Below are 18,417 nucleotides of genomic sequence, written 5' to 3'. Positions count from 1 at the left end.
TTGCCTGGAGTCCTTCATGTTTTTGATCTTCTATAATTGAGCACTGAGGGAATGACGTATTTTGGATCCCAACCCAGCAGTTAGGATCAGTAAGAAAATCTTTAGACTGCAGAACACTTTTTGAAGCCCAACTACAATCACTATAGGTAAAAAGCAAATATTCGGAAATTACAGTGGCATGACTTCAGCGACACCACCACTGAAGTTCAACTTGGATAGATTTAGCTCTGACCTCTTCTATAGAAGCCATTCCTCATCCAAAGTGGCGCTAGTCTTATTTCTGGAATTTAACCCCAAGATAACCCATTCAAAAACATTAAAGGGATAGTTCACCCTAGAATGATATTTCGCTCATTATCTACTCACCCTCATGTTGACTAAGGGCTGGAAGAAGTTTCAGAGTCCTCCGTCCCTTCTCTGAGTTACAGGGGGTCTTAGCGTAGCAGTGCATTTCAAGGCAACGGTTGTAAAGGGACACCAGAGCTCTTCGTAAAAAAACACACACAAAAAAACATCCAAATACCTCCATGATGCTCGTATGTAATGTCCGTCTTGTGCTGAAGCCCCAAATTGCGTAATTGTCCCGAAAAAAATTAAATAAGTCCACATTCCAAGCATGTTTGTAGCATTAGCTCCTATGTCTGTTGTCCGGTCTTCCGCTGCCAGCGCGCATGCGCAACCAGACTGAGACTCGAGTCGGTCTCAGTGCGAACCTTGCGCATGCGCGCTGGCAGCGGAAGACCGGACAACAGACATAGGAGCTAATGCTACAAACATGCTTGGAATGTGGACTTATTTAATTTTTTTCGGGACAATTACGCAATTTGGGGCTTCAGCACAAGACGGACATTACATACGAGCATCATGGAGGTATTTGGATGTTTTTTTGTGTGTGTTTTTTTACGAAGAGCTCTGGTGTCCCTTTACAACCGTTGCCTTGAAATGCACTGCTACGCTAAGACCCCCTGTAACTCAGAGAAGGGACGGAGGACTCTGAAACTTCTTCCAGCCCTTAGTCAACATGAGGGTGAGTAGATAATGAGCGAAATATCATTCTAGGGTGAACTATCCCTTTAAGAATTAAAATTAAACACCAAATAGTTTTCAGCTTTTGGGATGCATTCTTGGGGGAATTTATAAGGATAGAACAGTGATGGCTGCTGGTCTTTCTAAAGAGGGGAAGCTCATTGGCCTACATCATAAAATTTGTCCATAAATTGTAAAAAAAAAAAAAAAAAGAAAAAAATGAAATGACTGTCTATTTTTTTGACATTTTAGAGGAAACAGAGGCTCTATTGTAGAGTAATCGCCTCTGTGGTAGAACCACATCTGGTGTCAAGTGAACGGTATGATGATCCGCAGGACATCCAGGACAGACATTAAATCGCCAGGCTAATAAAATTCAGCCATGGGTTACTCTTCAGTTTGGATAGGGGTGGGGCTACAGGCTGCAAAGTGACATTTAATGGATCATTTTACATGCAAATTGTATTTGAATGTCAGTTCATGGTGGATTTGTGTATTTTTCAGCATAATGTCTTTAGTTGTAATGCAAATGGAAATCTGCAGGGCTGTTCCTTTTTTTTAAGCCATTTAGTCACCACATCAATGTCATAACAATTGTGTGTCCATTAGTTATTTTTTATTGTCTTTTTTAAATGAAGGATGAGCGTTTTATCATCCGTGATTACTGGAAAATGGATCACATGAATGGCATCAAGAAACAGCTCAGAGATATGCTTTGGTTTTTAATAGGCAGATTTCAAGATCCATGGGAATGACCGCATTCATCTGTGGAGGGACAAAAATCCTGGAAAAAGTATTTGACAGACTATTATTGAACACACACAACCAAAAGAAATCTTGTCACTACAGTTAAATAATTTGTTTTTAGTCGATCACAGCTGTCAAAACTATTAACAAACAGAATTTGATATGAATACTCTGCAGCTTATTGTCCACTGTTTGCCCCCCCCCCCCACATTGGAACAATAATCATGCACAACACACACGCACACACACACACACACACACACACCTACACACACACACACACACACACACACACAGAGTTACGTGTCTTATTGTTACCGTTGAGGATTATGAATGTCTCAGCCTCCTTGTCTCTATCCCCATGATTCTGTCATGTCTTGCCAGCATCTCTGTTTTCCATATTAAAGAGGACAGAAGTTTCATATAACCAAATTCCCCTTTTTGCTTTCAGGAAGTGGAGCGGGAGATTTCCTTTCGGACAGAGTGTGGACTGTACTACTCGTACTACAAGCAAATGCTGCAGGCCCCATCCATACAGGAAGGTATACACAACTGTTACTTTTTTCCTACAGTGGTAAGCAGTATTAGTATCTCTAAGGCCAAGAGAGTTCAGCTTTGAGCTCCTCTTTTAAGGGTTACATCCTTTAAAACTTTGTTTGCCAAACGCACATGCAAATGCATCGTTCTATGTTGAAAGCTTGTTTCTGTAACATTTTATTTGCTTCCCATCATACTTGTCATCTGTTGCCTCTTGTTATAGCTTATTATAGTCTTTTCCCCCTGGTAGAGTTAATCATGCTATCAAACATACTTACCTTTTAAAGCTGGCTAACCTAAGCACAATTAGGCAGCTGGGTACAGCAGATAAAATCTATGAGTGACAGGCTTTTTTTTCCAGATGGCACAATCATCCTTTCATCTGCCTTTACCTGAAATCAAGGACAATTGTTATAAAAGTGGTTGAAATACATTAATGGCACGGGAGAATTAAAAACCTCTCGGGCGTAGCAACAGTAACTAAGTAATAAGCACGGCTTATCAAACAATCAATAAGACAGTGGAAGTATAATGTCATATAATATAGCATTTCATGTTTTGATTATAGTAATTTTGTGAAACTGCTGTAATAACTCATATCTCACTCAAACTGACCATTCATGGGAAAAAAAAAAAATTATATGGATAGAGACATGGTCGTCTCTACCTACTATGAGAAAGAATGTGTTTGCCCTCCATCTTTTAAGCAGAGTAGCAGACCTAACAAATTACTGCAGAAAATAACTTTAATTGTTTTGTTACCAAAACCATGTAAAATACCTTGTTTAAAGGTGCCTAGTTTTCCGCTACGGCAAATAACTAAACTGTGAGGTAATAAGTTGAGCTAACCGCCCTCTCTGTCTTCTTTGAGGGATGGCAGAGCAGCTTGAAATGTGGGAACTACAGTAGTTTGAAGTATTTAGGGTGAGGGAGGGAAGAATGGTCTGATGACATAATGGAGGAAATGAGGAAATAAAAGATTGATAGTGGAAAGTAAGGAGAGATGTGGAGCATAGATGAAAGAAAAGGAATAAAGGAGGCATGAATGGAAACAAAGGAAATGTACAGAAGGATGGGTGAGAGGAAAGGAAACAGACAGATGAGGATAAAGGAGTGGAGATAGGTCAGAGGAATCAAAGTGAGAGAGGAAAGTATGATAAGTGGAGGAGGGAAGAAGAGGGATAAAGCAAAATTGACATCTCAAAGGAAAGACATGGAAATGAATGAATGAGGTGGATTGGGTTGTGTGTATGTGTGTGTGGGTGGGTGGTAATGTGTACTTTGTTTATAGAAACACTGCTGGTTTTTATGGTTTAACGTGGATCAAGAACATAGCAGGGATCAGACTGACACATCCCAGCCTGCAGCAGAAACTCTGCTCTCTGCTTCTTCTTTGGTGTCACCCTTTGTTTCACTCAAATAAAATGCATAACAATGATACTGCATCCAGTGCCCAATATGGAATAATAACACCAGTGGGTGTCACTACCAGTCTTTTTGCATGGCAGGATAATACCATTGTTTAAGAATAATTCTGGTTTATTACAAATGGGGCCTATTTTAGTATGTTTCCACCGTCATATCTGTAATAATGCCACTGAACTCACCAGAGTGATGGCTGAGGTGGGGAAAGCAGGTCAGACAGGGCGAGAAGCACCAGCAGTATATGATTAGACAGGTTGCGGATAAAGGTCCAATTTAACTGAAGACAACTATTACCGTTAAGTGCAAGTCCACCTTGTTTTACAGGGTAAAATAATCTGTTTTACATAAATAAAACCAAAACATTAGCTGGAAGATGCCAAAGAGACTCTACAGCACCAAGGAGAGCTGCAGAGTTGTGTGATAATTCTGTGTTTTGATCAGTCAGTGATATGCAGTGAAAAAATATTACCTACAATGATTGTTCTTCTCCCACATCTCTGAATAGCACTGGGTATTGTTTAACAAAAGTAGTTAATTGTACCTATTGTATACATGCATGAAGGTCAAAACAAAATCTACACCATGAAGGTCAAAACAAAATCTACACCAACAGAGTATATGGCATGTTCATACTGTTGTCCCTCTGCCCTCCCATAGAGTTTGATATTTTATGACATAAACAGCCATAATATTACTGTCCATTCTCATGAACATATCTTAGGAACTCCTCAAGAAGAATCCCTTTGACCACCAAACTCTAATCAGCTCATTTCTTAATATAAATTCAAAGGTGGTCATTACAAAGCACAGTTTTTGTTCATATTCCAAATCAATATGCTAATTAGGACACAATTTAACACAAATGTCGAAGAGGATTAATTGGGGTTATGACATTTTATATCCAAATGGTCCAAGGTCAACATCATGGTGACATCATCATTTTTTGGCCATTACTCAAAGCTGAAACTCAGGAAGTACCAGACTGTGGCCATATTTCCTGACACATGCAGCTGCAAGATATGTTTTTAGTGGAGGTGGTCTTACTTCAAACGAGACCGCCCACATCTCCCATAAAACACTGCAGGAAACCCTGCAGACGTATTTTAGATGCTGTATTTATCTTCAGTTCCTGGTGTGATTCTTTTAGTTTTGTCTTGGGGGGAAAAAAAACCTGCATGAAAGAATATTTTTTGAATTCAGCAATGGAAGTGAAGTTTGAGGGTTTTCAAGGTTGAATGCACCAGTAGCCACAGACATCTATTGTGTTTTCACCAATTAAGGAATTAGATTCAAGCAGAACAATCTGTGGGTTTAGTGCTCGACAGAAATTTCAAACGGTGTTATTGTTCTTTAATAGCACCACATGAGAAACATTCATATCCTTCCCTCCCTGGTTGTCACAAACCACTAATAATTGTTATCAGTCTATGTCACTGTGGCATTTTGAAGTGTGTGTGTTGTGTGTTCCTAGGGCTCTCAGATTTGATCCATGACAACTTGACAGAATCCAGGAGGACCATTAATCTCCTACAGAGAATGAATATCTACCAAGAGGTCTTTCTCAGTGTTCTCTACAGATTGCTGCCCATACAGGTAACACATCACCCGGCTGTCAGCTTTTCACAATAGGCTTGTAAAAAACAAAAGATTAGAGTAATGGCTGTCATTATAACATGTTTGACTGATTCTGTTTCTTTTCCTGTCACTTTGGTCCATAAAATAAAGCTTTCTCATTTCATGAAAAATGTCAAAATAATACCATTCGCCATTGTTTTGAAACATTTTCTTTTTCTCTTTGTCATTCATTTTCTCCTTCTCCTCCTCTTCTTTTCCCTCCTCCCTTTTCCTCTTCTTATCTTTTTTTGTTAATATGAACCATCCAAGTTACTCCCTTTTCCTCTTCTTATCTTTTTTGTTAATATGAACCATCCAAGTTACTATGAATGATCGTCATATTTGGAGACTGTCAGGCATTTGAGGCGCTTTGGCATTTTGTTCTTTTAGCTGACATGGCCTGGCTCACTTGCACTTGTCACACTAGAGGAAAAGGTTCCTGCACTGGCATATCAATTAACTGTGAAACAGCTACTTAGCTTCATCAGCGATCTCATAGTGTGACAAGAATGTCAGAAAATGAAATATCAGACCAAACTTTGAAAATGCCACAGTGTTCTTGAGTGCCCAAGCCCGTCGCTGTCACTGCATTTAACTTTCTGTATGTTCATTTACACAGCCTAATGAACCAATGGTTTCTCTTTGTCTCTCTCTCTCTCTCTCTGTGTGTGTGTGTGTGGTCCAGTCATATCTGGAGCCAGTGTATTTCTACATTTACACTGTTTTCTCGCTACAAGCGGTGTATGTGATTGCTCTGTACCTCACAGCGTGGCTCCTGTCTGGTTCCTGGCTGGCTGGTGCTCTCACTGGGGTCTGGTACATTCTCAACAGGTGGGTAAATGTGTATCCATCACGTGTGTGAATGAAACTGGGGGAGGGTTGTGTCCCTCCTAGTCTTGCACTTGACTCTATAAATATTAAGACAAAGATAACGGTTCTCCTTTATTTTTAAGAAAGTAACTCTCACAGCTTGACAAATTAGTAAGAAGTAGTAAAAAGTCAAAAGTATCACAATTATAAAATATTATATCGGTGTAAACCATATTTTGTGGCAGGAGAAATAAATAAATTTTGATTGCATTCATATATACAGAGATAAGTTCATAAAGATCTCATATCTATCCCAAAATAGTGTTTCTTTTAAATGAAAACATGTGAGTGAGCAACATAAAATGATCCACGATGGCTGTGACGATTAGCTTTATTCTTGGACACAGTTCACTTTGTGCTCACAAACGCCCATGTTATCAAGCAATTTCTTTTTTATTTTATTTTATGATTAGTCATCCATCCTCGATATTATGCTGAAAGTAACACTTTCCTTGTATTTTGCTTCCCCTCCCTGTTAAAATCCCTGATAATATTGAACAGTTTTAAAGTGCCCTAAAATACAATTGTAATCAGTCTATAAGTCTTTATACTGCAGGTGCACTGAGGTCACATTCAAATACGGTTTCTTAGAGAGAGGAAAAAGTTTTATGAATCACGTAAACAACAGGAGTCGGTGAATAAGCTGGTTTTAATAGATGGTCTTTTTTATGTTAGATGTGAATATTTTTGAAGATGTGTTTTTATTTACGATTCTCCCTCATGGTTCAGTGGAAGAGAAAATAAATTGCCCTAAACAGCAAGTCCCCTCTGAATGATGAAAATGCAGCAATGTGCCAAATTAAGCAAGCCAGCATCATGCAAGCAGAATACAAATTCAGTGACAGCCAAAACTTTTCTTGGATGTGTTGCTCATTTTTTTTCTTCAGACTTCTCGGACACTGTTGCTTTGTGTAAAACAAAGTGTTAAGTACTGGGTTTCAGCCCTCACTGTAATGTAATGCGTCAACTCTGTCACTCACTCACATTGTCACATACACAAAGGACTTAAAGTTGAACTGTTGCTTTATAGTTGTACTACATGAAGTGTGCATTAAGAGCTTTCTAGTTCTGTGAGTTGCCTTTGGAAACGTGCCAAAAGTAGCTATAAGTTCAAAAAACCCTGCTGGCATTTTCTCCTCTGTCCTTTTGGATCAATAAAGAGGCAGTGACCCCTGTAAACAGTGAAGTAGAGGGTCACAGAGTTTTATAACTTCAGAAAACTTACAAAGAGGAAAGGGCACAGTGTGAAGCATATTAGTATTTCAGTTGAAACTAAACTGAACTTTGTATATTACAATGTACTTCTGTAGAGCCAAATTACATCATTGCAACATTTTCTTGCTATTACAGCAGCTATCAGTGAGCCAGCTGTTTATTTGTTAATAGATTCCTCTGGTTGCATCAACACGCAAGCCACAGGAAGCTGAAAGACAAAAAGTCAGTTCTGTATCCTTCAAACTGTTTAGCCTCCAGTTGTGAGTTTAAATATTACATCAATTTTTAAAGTTTATTTCCACTGTTTCCATCCCCCCTTTGCTCCCTCGTCCTTTTCTTCTTTCAGGGTGGATACCACTCGTGTGGAGTTCACCATCTCCCTCAGAGAGAACTGGTCTTTGCCCTTCTTCGCGCTGCAGGTCACTGCAATCACCTGTTACCTCAGGCCTCAGCTCACCTCCTTACAGCAGGTATACACAAATAAAAGCTACAGACAAGCCTCTACCACATACTGTAGGTTTGCCTCGACTCTCTACATCCAACCTTTCTGTTAAATGATCTGCTGTCTGTGAAAGACAGGCACAGGAATGACTTCATATGCTGTCAGTATCCAGTTCAGGAATTTGACCCTGGTGTGCTTGTATGTGTGTTTCCCTCCTCAGAAGGTGATGGTGTGGTTGATGTATGTGATGACATTCTGCTTCTGTCTGACGTGGCAGTTCAACCAATTCATCCTACTTGTTCAAGCCCTCATCATATACACGATGGACTGTGCTGACTTCTTAACAACCACACAGGTAGTACAATAAAAAGGATAAAAACTCATGAAGTGATTAGCTTGCATGCCAAGTAAACAAGCCAAAACCTTAAGTCCTCTACTTGCCAACATCTAAGTTTGCATGCTAGGTTAGTCCCATCTTAACAGTAAATGATATTGGCTCACTGTAGCTCGCAGATGTAGCACATAAGTCTACAACTTTTGGAAAGACCCATTGTGTTTTTAAGGTCATCTTTCACTCAGAAAGTAGAGCGGACGATGCTACTCATGTATGTTATTCAACACTTGCTTTTCAAAACAATGGGATCCAGCTATAGTTAGCTAGCAAGTAGCTTTAGCCCTGTGGTCTTAGCCCATGGATCTATAATAAGAACAGCCTCAGTAGTTTTGCTACTGTTGGCTGGTAAGTGTGTGCAGCCATATAAGGCAAGAAACAGCCTGCATTGTGAGGGGATACACGACACCACCTTTCAATGCAATATTGGTGATGTTATCTCACCTACAAATCTCAGCCAACTGTTTTACATCAATATGTTTATACCGGTATGTGTGTTTCTCTAGGTAACCACTCTGTACCTTGTTCAAGTGTGCGGTCTGCTCAGTGTGTGGTTCCTCCAGTTCTGCAACTCCATGATACTGGGATCACTGGTCCTGAGCTTCATCGTGGCCGCTCTCTTCATCAGACACTGCCAGGTCAGTGTGTGTGGAGTCAAATCACCCTCACCATGGGAAATAATAGCAATCTTCTAGCGACCAACCTACACACTCAAAATGGGACTGTGCAACTCCACAGTTGACATGTGTTTTTTACTATACCAAAATAGGTTCCCCAAGATACTTGTGGTTGTTTTAAAGAAATACAAACAAGCCAGAGTGCATTTTACCAATGTTGCAGAATGATAATAGGTGCAGCCATACCATTCTCCAGTGTATAGGCAACCTTGTAGATATACAGCAGGTCTGCTTATGTGAGACTCATGTAGTGTGTGTGTGTGTGTGTGGTAGAGAATAAAAAGTGCAGTCTGAAATCAGAAAAGACAGGAATATGGAACATTAATAATTAATACAGCACTGAATGTGTATCAAAGTCTCACAGAGAAAGATTCAGACAGTGGTGGTAGTTTGTTTGCAAAACACAGATGTAAGATTAACCAGTACTGTGCGGCCTGTGCTGCAGTGAGTTTTTGCAGGTGAAAACTGCAATTTGTATGCTAGAGTCACACATTCCTTTTAGGTCTAAATGTAATCTAGTTAAATCAGATCTTATCACAATAGCAATTACAGCAATTGTGACAGAATGAAAAAGGAATGGAGGGAAAGGTGGAGGACATGCGGAGACGGTGGAGCTTCACTTGAGTTGATATACATACATTTTAATATTTGGGATTGGAAGGATGTTATACCCCAACAAGCAGCGTATCAACCTTATCCACCCGACAAGAGATTGAACTTTAAAGCAATGCTTTTTCCCATACTCCATACCAGTATTTCGCAATGGACACACATCATCACTGTATGGTAAAAACATATCAGGTAGACATCTAATCTCAATGTTTTTGATGCTTCAAATGAAAAACAACTTCAACAACAAATTGTGGCTCTTGAGCGTTAATTACTAAAACTAGAATGTCGGCTGCAGTCTTGTTAATGTGCAAGCTGTTTTCTGTGTTTGTAGCTTTTAAGCATAGAATGGCAAACAGTGGCAAAACTTCTCAAGTGAAAAGATTTTGTTGCTTTACATTACATGTGATCAGTGGCTCAACATAGTACCTCTAAATCAAAACTTTAGAACAAGTAACTCATTAAAAATTGGTTGTTCCTTCAGTAACAATAGTTGTTATCTGATAGGTATTTGATCAACGCTCATGTCATTTTCAGGTTTTTTATAGGTTGTGATGTTTCTGTTTTCTCAGCCAGCTGAAATTATAGATGTAATTTGTAACACTGACTCTTAATTATAGATACATTATTAGAAAAACACATTTGAGAATGAATTTGACGTGATTCAAAGTCATATTGAGAGCTTATGAAATTACATCAAACACGCACTTTAAACAAATGAATAAAATACCAAGCTACACACAGAATATCTTTGACCGTTTAATCTTATAGAACTTTTGGAAAGTAATTAATGCACCCTTTAAAATGTTTTCATTATGTCTTTGAAGTTACTAAACAAATTGGCATACATTTTGTGGAGAGAACATACACACAAAAGTTTAATTGACTTGACTTATTATTTGACTTTAAACACATTGGAGTTGAAGTGGCTTGTTAGTCTTTTGTTTTTATCATCTGCTAATATTAGGTTAGCTGTGCCAGAGCTGCTGGAGCTTAAATATCTTGATTTACCTACCTAACATGGTGTGTGTGCAAGTGAAATATCTAAATATCAAACAGCACTGAGAATAAAACCGAGGAACTGACTAATCTGTGGTTGCTGTCTGATCACAGTCTGGTCTGAAGACAGGAAGCCTGCTGGTTCGTCTGGGCAAACTGCTTTTCCACAGCGTCATGGTTCTCCTCCTAACCTTCACCATCAACTACCTGGCCAAGGTACTTCTCTTCCTACCTTCCTGCTTCTGTCTTTCCCGTCTCTTTTATGTGTTTTGTCCTTTCATCATCCCCCTCCCCTCCTTTCCTTGTCTCCTCTCCTCTGCTCTCCTGTCCTGTCCTGTCTTGCCCTGTACGCTGTGCTCTCCCGTTTTTGTTTTATCCCTCTGTGCTGATGACAGCTGAGGCCGGAGGCATTTTGTGTTGTCTGTCTCATTCTTGTGAACTTGATATCTCAGGATCATCATAAATCCCTTCAGATTTGGTGCAAACATTAACTGACACTCAAGGATGAACTTATACATTTTGGTGGTCAAAGGTCAACTAACATTTTTTTTTTTGGCTACAATGCAAATATTCATGTGCATTTAACACAAATGTCTTAAGGGATCAAAGAAAATAATAAAAATAATGACATGTCATATCCAAAAGGTCAACAGTGTGACATCATAATGTTCTGTTAAGACACCTGCGGGCCCAGTTCAGTACTGTAACTCAGGAGGTAGAGATTTAGCTCATATATACTGGTGGAAGAAACAACTGCAAGTTGGTTATTGTACTTTTTTTCTCTGTAGCTCTGTTCTCTCCTTCCCTCGTGCCCTTCTTCTGCTCTTCCCTTTCTTGCTACTGCTGCACTTAACCCCATCGTGTTTTTCCCCTGTTTGTCTACACTCTCCCACTTTCCCCTTGCTGCCGCAGCCCTCCTCTCCTCCTCCTTCTCCTCCTCTCTGATGTATCTCAAACTCGTAGTCATGATGTGTGCTCACTTCATGTTTCGGCTCGGTTTATTTGTTTGTACATCTCGGTGCGCTGATCTTTAACCCTAACAAGATTACCTCATCTGTGTTTGTGTGCATGTTTACAGAAAGCACTTCAGATCAGATCAGACGAGCACATCTTTAAATTCATCAAGTCAAAGTTTGCCTTGGGGCCAACAAGGTATGAAGACACAACTCATAGACGCACACATACACAAAAACAAACAAAGATCTGCTCTGGAACACAGTCACACATGTTCCCACACAAGTCTACACACTTATTCACTTGATCCAGCTTGACTGTATTATTCACTAAGCACCAGTGTTGTAGCACCTGGAGTGTTAGTGTGTATTAATAATAGATGGCGGGGTAATGCCAACAGGCCTCCCATCGATCAGATACCGCGCATGTGTTGAGCAGCTCAGCCACTGGATAGCTGCCTTGGGGTGGCAGATAACACAGCTCACAACCTAACGCCACACAACTGGGCCTTCAATTATTCAAGAGGTTGTGGAAAATGCAACGCTTACTCTACGCTGCATCTCTCTCTTCCTGTTTCTCTCGCTCTCTGAGATTTCTCTCTCTCTCCAGCTGCACCTTTATTTTATCTCTCGAGTTTTGTACTGTTTTCCAATATCTCATTTCCTCAGTTCAATTACTTATCAGCCTTGTTTTGTATCCAGTTTATATTTAATATTCATGCCACACTGAGATACTCAACCTTATGTTGAAAGCGTTTTATGGAGCAAGGTTATGTGCAGTTAGCATGTGCACAAAAGCCTTAAAAAACTTCAGCTTCATCAAGGTGATGGTCTTCAACACATAAAGAAGTGACATTCTCCATGTTCTGTTTGCCTCTTTTGTTCTACTCCCTTTCTGCTGTTCCTCATTCTTTTCCCCTCCTGCAGGGATTTTGATGCCAGTCTGTATCTGTGCGAGGAAGCCTTTGGCTTGCTGCCCCTCGACACACTGGAGCGCCTGGCTGGTACCCTCTTGTTGTACCCCTACATCCTCACGCTGCTACTTCTCAGTGGCATGTTTGCAGTGGCCACTCTACAGCACCTGAGGTAAGTGGCAGCTGGACGGGACGTGAGGGAGGCAACATGGGAAGGAGAGACGGTGTCTTTGCCGTCACCTGTTTGAAAGATGCGTCTGGTTTTGGTTGAGCATGATATCCACATTGTCCTTTACTCTTCTGTCTGTTCTATTGATGTTAATTATCCAATGGCAGGTTGTGATCTCCTCTCCTCCATCTGCCCTTGTTTCTATTTACAACATAACCTGAAAGCTAATGACCAGTTTTATATGAGGTTTGTGGGTGTGTGCGTTCATACTCCATACGACCTGTCTTTTATATCACAACCTTTAGGTCAATCTTAAACTTTTTGTAACTCACTTTTGCTGCTCGCTTATGTCTTTGGCAGACAGAAACCAACAGTGTGGGAGATTATTAAACGATAATCATTAGGATTATTGGGCAGCTGTAGGGGAACTCTGCAGCTCTCCTCATTTGTCTGCAGGTGTTTTGTGCCTGTGTGATTTAAAAGTCTTTTTTGCTTTTGAATAATTGCATCCCGCAGTTGTTGAGCCATCATCAGTGTTGTTCTCAGACACAGCAGGCAGCTGTTTTCAGTGGAAAAGCTTCGGACCACCTGCACAGTCTGATAGACAGACAGTTTGTGCGCATTGTGGAGCAGCTAAAGGACTGAGATAGTTCCCTGAGTTGGTGGAGAGCAAATCAGATGTAAAAGTGAAGTGTTTGGATTTACATTTATGAAATGATGAACAGGCTGTAACAGGCTTGTTTAGAAAATCAGTTTGGGTTTCAGATATTTTGGGGTTTTAAATTGTAAAATGTTAACTGCTTCATAACTTCTCCCTTTGACTTCATAGTGACCATATTACTGTTTGGAAACTACCATAGTTAGTAAAAATATGCATCGTCACCTTTGAGTCAAAATGCAAAATTTAATAAATGTTCTTTTTCATTTGTTACTGTTGTCAGTCAGAAATGACACTGCAACAAAGTAACAGCACGCATGACAACCATATTTTGTGTTTAATCCTCGAATCTGGCGGCAGTGAACGAGTTGGTGTGCGTCCTTCGTAGGAGACACTGATCAAAGGAGCTAGTGAAGTGTAAATGAGTGGAGAGTTTCAGTCCTTCCAGAGAGCTGTGGGAGACTCAGCTGAGAGGACATCAGAATGGCTATCAGGAGGCCCAGCCACACTGGCTGCTTCATGCTCTGAAAAAACATTTTTCCAGCTGTCTCTCAAAACTTCATTTGCCTGTGGGGCAAGGTGAGGGGCCACATTGAACCAAACACATTAGCATATCAACTCGCCCTCTGCTGTTGGAGGGCTGGAATACTAACCTTGTAGAACAAAGGGCTATTTGGCAATTCAGGAATTAATTTAATTCAGTTTACCCCACCTCACGTAGAAGGAGACTGGATTTGTATTCAAATGGAAGATGGAGTTTGTCTGATTTAGTGCAGGAGGCCAAATTGTGGGAGTGACATCATTGCCCTCGGGCTTTTCTCTGTTTTGTCTGCGCGCTGACTCCTGCAGACTGAAATGGTTGTGGGCGTGCATCCATTGTGTGCCTGCTTGTGCGCAAAACAGCTAATAAAGGCCGAATAACAGCCACTGAAATCTGAATAATCTGAAAAATATCAATCACTCTCACCCACCCCCTCTGCTGCTCTTCTTGAGTGTCTGGCTGTAATGTTTTATGTATCTCTGTTGTCTGGTGTGTCGCTGCCCTGCTTCTGCAGGTCTAAAGGAGGTTCAGCTGAGGAGAGGAAAGGAGCTGCTGAGGGCCGTGCAGTGGCTTTTCGTCCAGATGTGGTTTATAATCTGTTGCATACACTGTTCTATGGCGCCCTGGCTTTCAGCACCATGAGGTGAGATCACACACACACATACTGTAATTTCAGGATCATGTACGTATATGCAGATGCTTAGACTGACTCAGACACATTCCCAAGCACTCAGTGGGACTCTTCAAATGGACTTCTCCTCTTGACAGCTTGATTGCATGTGCTTTTGGGGCAGATGCTAAAATTTAAGTGCCTGGTAAATGCTTGTCACCAAGTGTCTGAACGGTCCACTATAGCCTTGATCAACCTTTCACGCCAAGTGCTGTCCTGCGGGGTGTTAGGCTCTGAGATAGCGATTCCACTCTCAGCTACAACAGAAAGAGTGGGCACAGTTGGAAAAACTGATAATGAACTCATCAATTGTGTATGGTTGACATCCTGAAACTAGTGTCACAGCTCATAATCATTTGTTCCACATGAGGCAAAACTCAGGGGTGTATTTTCCTATCATTTTAGGTCTAAAAGAATGAATCTGAAGATTTTCAGTTTAATCGCTCCTGTTTTGCGGTAGTTGCGTCTGTCCCCGCATCGCCACGGCAGCAATGAATGGGAGTGGATGTAAGTTCCGCTGTTTAGGCTGTTTCCAGCCCTCAAAGCTGCAATTTTTTTCCATAGACAGCATCAGATGGCTACTCAAACATGCACCGAGAAGTTTATTTACTTCAAGCAAGCCGACATGTTTGTAAAAGTCGATCTAATTCAAAGTCTCCCGGAGTCTCGCGCGAGCCCGAAGTTGCAGTGCTGGTGTATTCAGGCGCAGTAGGAGCTACCGCTTGTGTCATAAACACAGGAATATCAACTCTTTACTTGCTTGAAGTGTAAATTTTTTTCCACAGACAGCGTCAGGTGGCTACTCAAACATGCGCCGAGAAGTTTTTTTTACTTGAAGCAAGTAAAGAGTTGATATTCCTGTGTTTATGACACAAGCGGTAGCTTTTCCCACTGCACCTGAACACACCAGCACGGCAACTGGGTCTCGCGCGAGACTCCGGGAGACTTTGAATTAGGTCGACTTTTACAAATATGTCGGCTTGCTTGAAGTAAATAAACTTCTCGGTGCATGTTTGAGTAGCCATCTGACGCTGTCTGTGGAAAAATTGCGGCTTTGAGGGCTGTAAACAGCCTAAACAGCGGAACTTACATCCACTCCCATTCATTGCTGCCGTGGCGATGCGGGGACAGATGCAACTACCGCAAAACAGGAGCGATTAAACTGAAAATCTTCAGATTCATTCTTTTAGACCTAAAATGATATGAAAATACACCCCTGAGTTGAATTCGCCTGGAATTGTCCTTTAGGCCACATTTCTAATGTCTATTACGTCTGTAATGTCTGTTGTCCACTGAACCTCATCGTTGAATCACTGATTTTGGAAATGAAACTGCTGTTTTCTTCTTCATTGAATCCTTTGGTCTGTTTGTTATGGAGAGAACACATTTGTAGATATTTCAGCTCCAGGTAAAAACCTCCTGAATGTGTGAATCTTGGCAACAACAGTGCCTGACAATAATGCTGAATAAATCCAAACCAGGAAAATCCGATGGTGATGGTAATAAGACAGCAACTTCTGTGATCCAACACGACATCACTAAATGTCGTCTTTTGGTTTTGCTTTGATCTAGAGACGCCCAGAGGCAAATTACGTACTGTACGTTGATGACGTGTCATCTATAACCAGGGTCCTGTTGAGGTTGACAGCTGCTTGTCTGCAGTAGATTAGCTAGTTAAAGTCAGCATTACCCCCCATGTTTAGTTGAAAAGTATGCTCCTGAGTTCTAATATTTCCTGCTGAATCATAAAAAAAGGAAAATCACCAGATGGTGATCCATGTGGAAGACATTTAAATAATAAGGCAGTATTGATCTTGTACTACAGTGTAGAGCTTGTTAGTTTAACAAACATGAACAGGCCTTTTATCTCCTGTTTTCTCAACCTGTGACCCCACAGTCTAACCAGTCTAAGTTAGTTCATGATGTGTTCCTCAGCTCCAATTGGCTGTAGGTAGTAAATTACTGTTTCAGACATGACTTATTTTCGCAGTTTTATTTCGAGCAGATAAACATAATGTAAAATTAATTCTTCACACTTGAGTTCTCGTGTTTTTGTTTCAAAAGGGCTTGAAAAAGACACCACCCTGCACAGTCTGTATACATGACTGGCCTTTTCACGACAGCTCCATTCACTCTGCCTCAGTATGCAGAGGAATCCAAACCCCTGGTTATTTGACAACACAGTTTATTTTGGTGTTTATAGACACTACTCTAAGTGAAGCACCACGATGAGCTAATTTGTAAACCTCAAAAATATACCTTGGCCACATCCAACATAAGTTTGGGAACAGGGTTTCCGCTATAAAAAAAAATGGCACCGGACAACCGGCAGGTTTCCAATTTTACCGGACAATTGTTGACCTTGACAGAAGAAGAAGAGTGTGTCTCTGTGGGAAGTGTGACCCACATGTAGAATACCCACAAGAGGAGTTGTCCATGGCAGAGGCAGTTTTGTTTGTTTGTTTTTTGGCATAATCACTCAGCCAGACATGCTACTTGGGTTCCAGGTTTAAAACTAAAGTAGATACATTTATTTCTAGGGTTATAAGAAAGGTGTTGTTAGTATAACCTGAGTCTTAAGTGTAGTGGGTGTTGTGTTTGTGCTGATCATCATTTTTCTCTGTTTAGGTATGTGCTATTCTGCACTGCACAATTGCAGATTACTTAACTGTATTCAGAAGAAGGAAAATAAAGGCATAGCAATGTATTCCTACTGTAAAATATTTAATCTCCTTATCTTGACTTGGCATCATTAGCCTTCCCTCTCATATTCCTCTTCTATTTTATATTGCTTATCTTTCCCCTGTGTCCGGTGGTCCACACAAAAACTGTGGCCTGTTTCTCTGGTTCACCTAACTGCATCATCCATGTGCAGGCTCCAGTAGTGACGCTGTCTCCAGTAACAGGTGTCACAGAGCGCTGTCACCAGCGTTGGCTGAACAGAAATATCTTTTCCACATCCAGCCACTTCTTCCTAATTTCAGCTCTCTGCTCTGGTAGCTTTTACTTCTGCTGTGACATGCTGGCTCTTGACAAATTTGCTCTTATTGGTCACACCAGAACTATTACCACAAAACAAAAAACGGCTGACTGGCCTCAACCTCTGCAACAACAGCCTTGATTTTCCACACAGTGCAGGTTCACTCTTTTTTTCCTCTCTGTTTGAACGAAGAAACTGTTTTTCTCTTGAAGTTTTTTTTTTGTTCATCTTCAAAACTTTAACAATTTTTACCATTTGACGAAGAGGACGCTGTGATTTATGTGTTTTTGAAACTTATTTTGAGGCTGCAGCTCACTCTTTGTTACCCAAGTACAATGTAGCTGCTGTGTTTAACAACACCATGCTGGACGGCTGACGGATCTGTTATAGGTCGATGTTGATCAGAGTCATTTGACCTGGTACAGTGGGTGACATGACACCCAAAGATCTCAATGTTGGCAGGACCTAGCATGTTTTTTTGACCAGTGGAGAAAAGGCTTTACATCTTCATTTACCTAGAAATGTCACTTGCCAACTGAGCAATATCCAGTATTACATAGTATGCATATTGCCCTGTTATTACCTCTGATGTATCATTAACCCTGTGGATTTCACATCCACAATCTCGCCAACCTTCCCTGACCTGACCATAAACTTTCATCTGTATTTGTTGAGTGGTGCTAATTACAAGCATCATCAGTAAATTTCCAGGGCTGGCACAATTTAAGCTGCCGTTCTTGACATCCATGATTTTATTATTGTAAAAGTACAATTGCCTTTTAACTTGAGGCTCTGTGCGAAGAGTGTCAAGAAAATCATGGAGATTACAAAGGGAATCATCACCGCTTTTGCCTGTATTAAAAGAAACCTGCAATTACTCACTCAAAAAGAAAAGGGGAATGGTACCTGGTTTATCCATAGCAGGATGGAAATGCAGGTTTTTCAAAGGTTCACATAAGTGGCTTCATTTGAACAGGTTT

General features: G+C 40.7%; 1 protein-coding gene across 5 annotated transcripts in view; it reads left to right on the top strand.

Annotated features, from left to right (window-relative positions):
- Positions 1-18,417, top strand: part of dpy19l3 (dpy-19 like C-mannosyltransferase 3) — a 69,255-nt gene that overhangs the window by 14,100 nt on the left and 36,738 nt on the right. For all 5 annotated transcript variants that reach the window (XM_085767560.1, XM_085767576.1, XM_085767598.1 and 2 more), the window contains 10 exons: positions 2,225-2,315; positions 5,207-5,328; positions 6,035-6,180; positions 7,781-7,904; positions 8,097-8,231; positions 8,774-8,905; positions 10,667-10,768; positions 11,631-11,704; positions 12,433-12,591; positions 14,302-14,430. In XM_085767560.1, the coding sequence (XP_085623686.1) occupies positions 2,225-2,315; positions 5,207-5,328; positions 6,035-6,180; positions 7,781-7,904; positions 8,097-8,231; positions 8,774-8,905; positions 10,667-10,768; positions 11,631-11,704; positions 12,433-12,591; positions 14,302-14,430 (1,214 nt within the window). The remainder of the gene's footprint in view (positions 1-2,224; positions 2,316-5,206; positions 5,329-6,034; positions 6,181-7,780; positions 7,905-8,096; positions 8,232-8,773; positions 8,906-10,666; positions 10,769-11,630; positions 11,705-12,432; positions 12,592-14,301; positions 14,431-18,417) is intronic.

Source organism: Trachurus japonicus, chromosome 3 (genome assembly GCF_045865225.1).
Source record: "Trachurus japonicus isolate A0001 chromosome 3, Traja_1.0".
NCBI classification, from domain to species: Eukaryota; Metazoa; Chordata; class Actinopteri; order Carangiformes; family Carangidae; genus Trachurus; species Trachurus japonicus.
The sequence above is the reverse complement of the archived record's forward strand: the minus strand, read 5'-3'. Positions and strand labels throughout refer to the sequence as shown.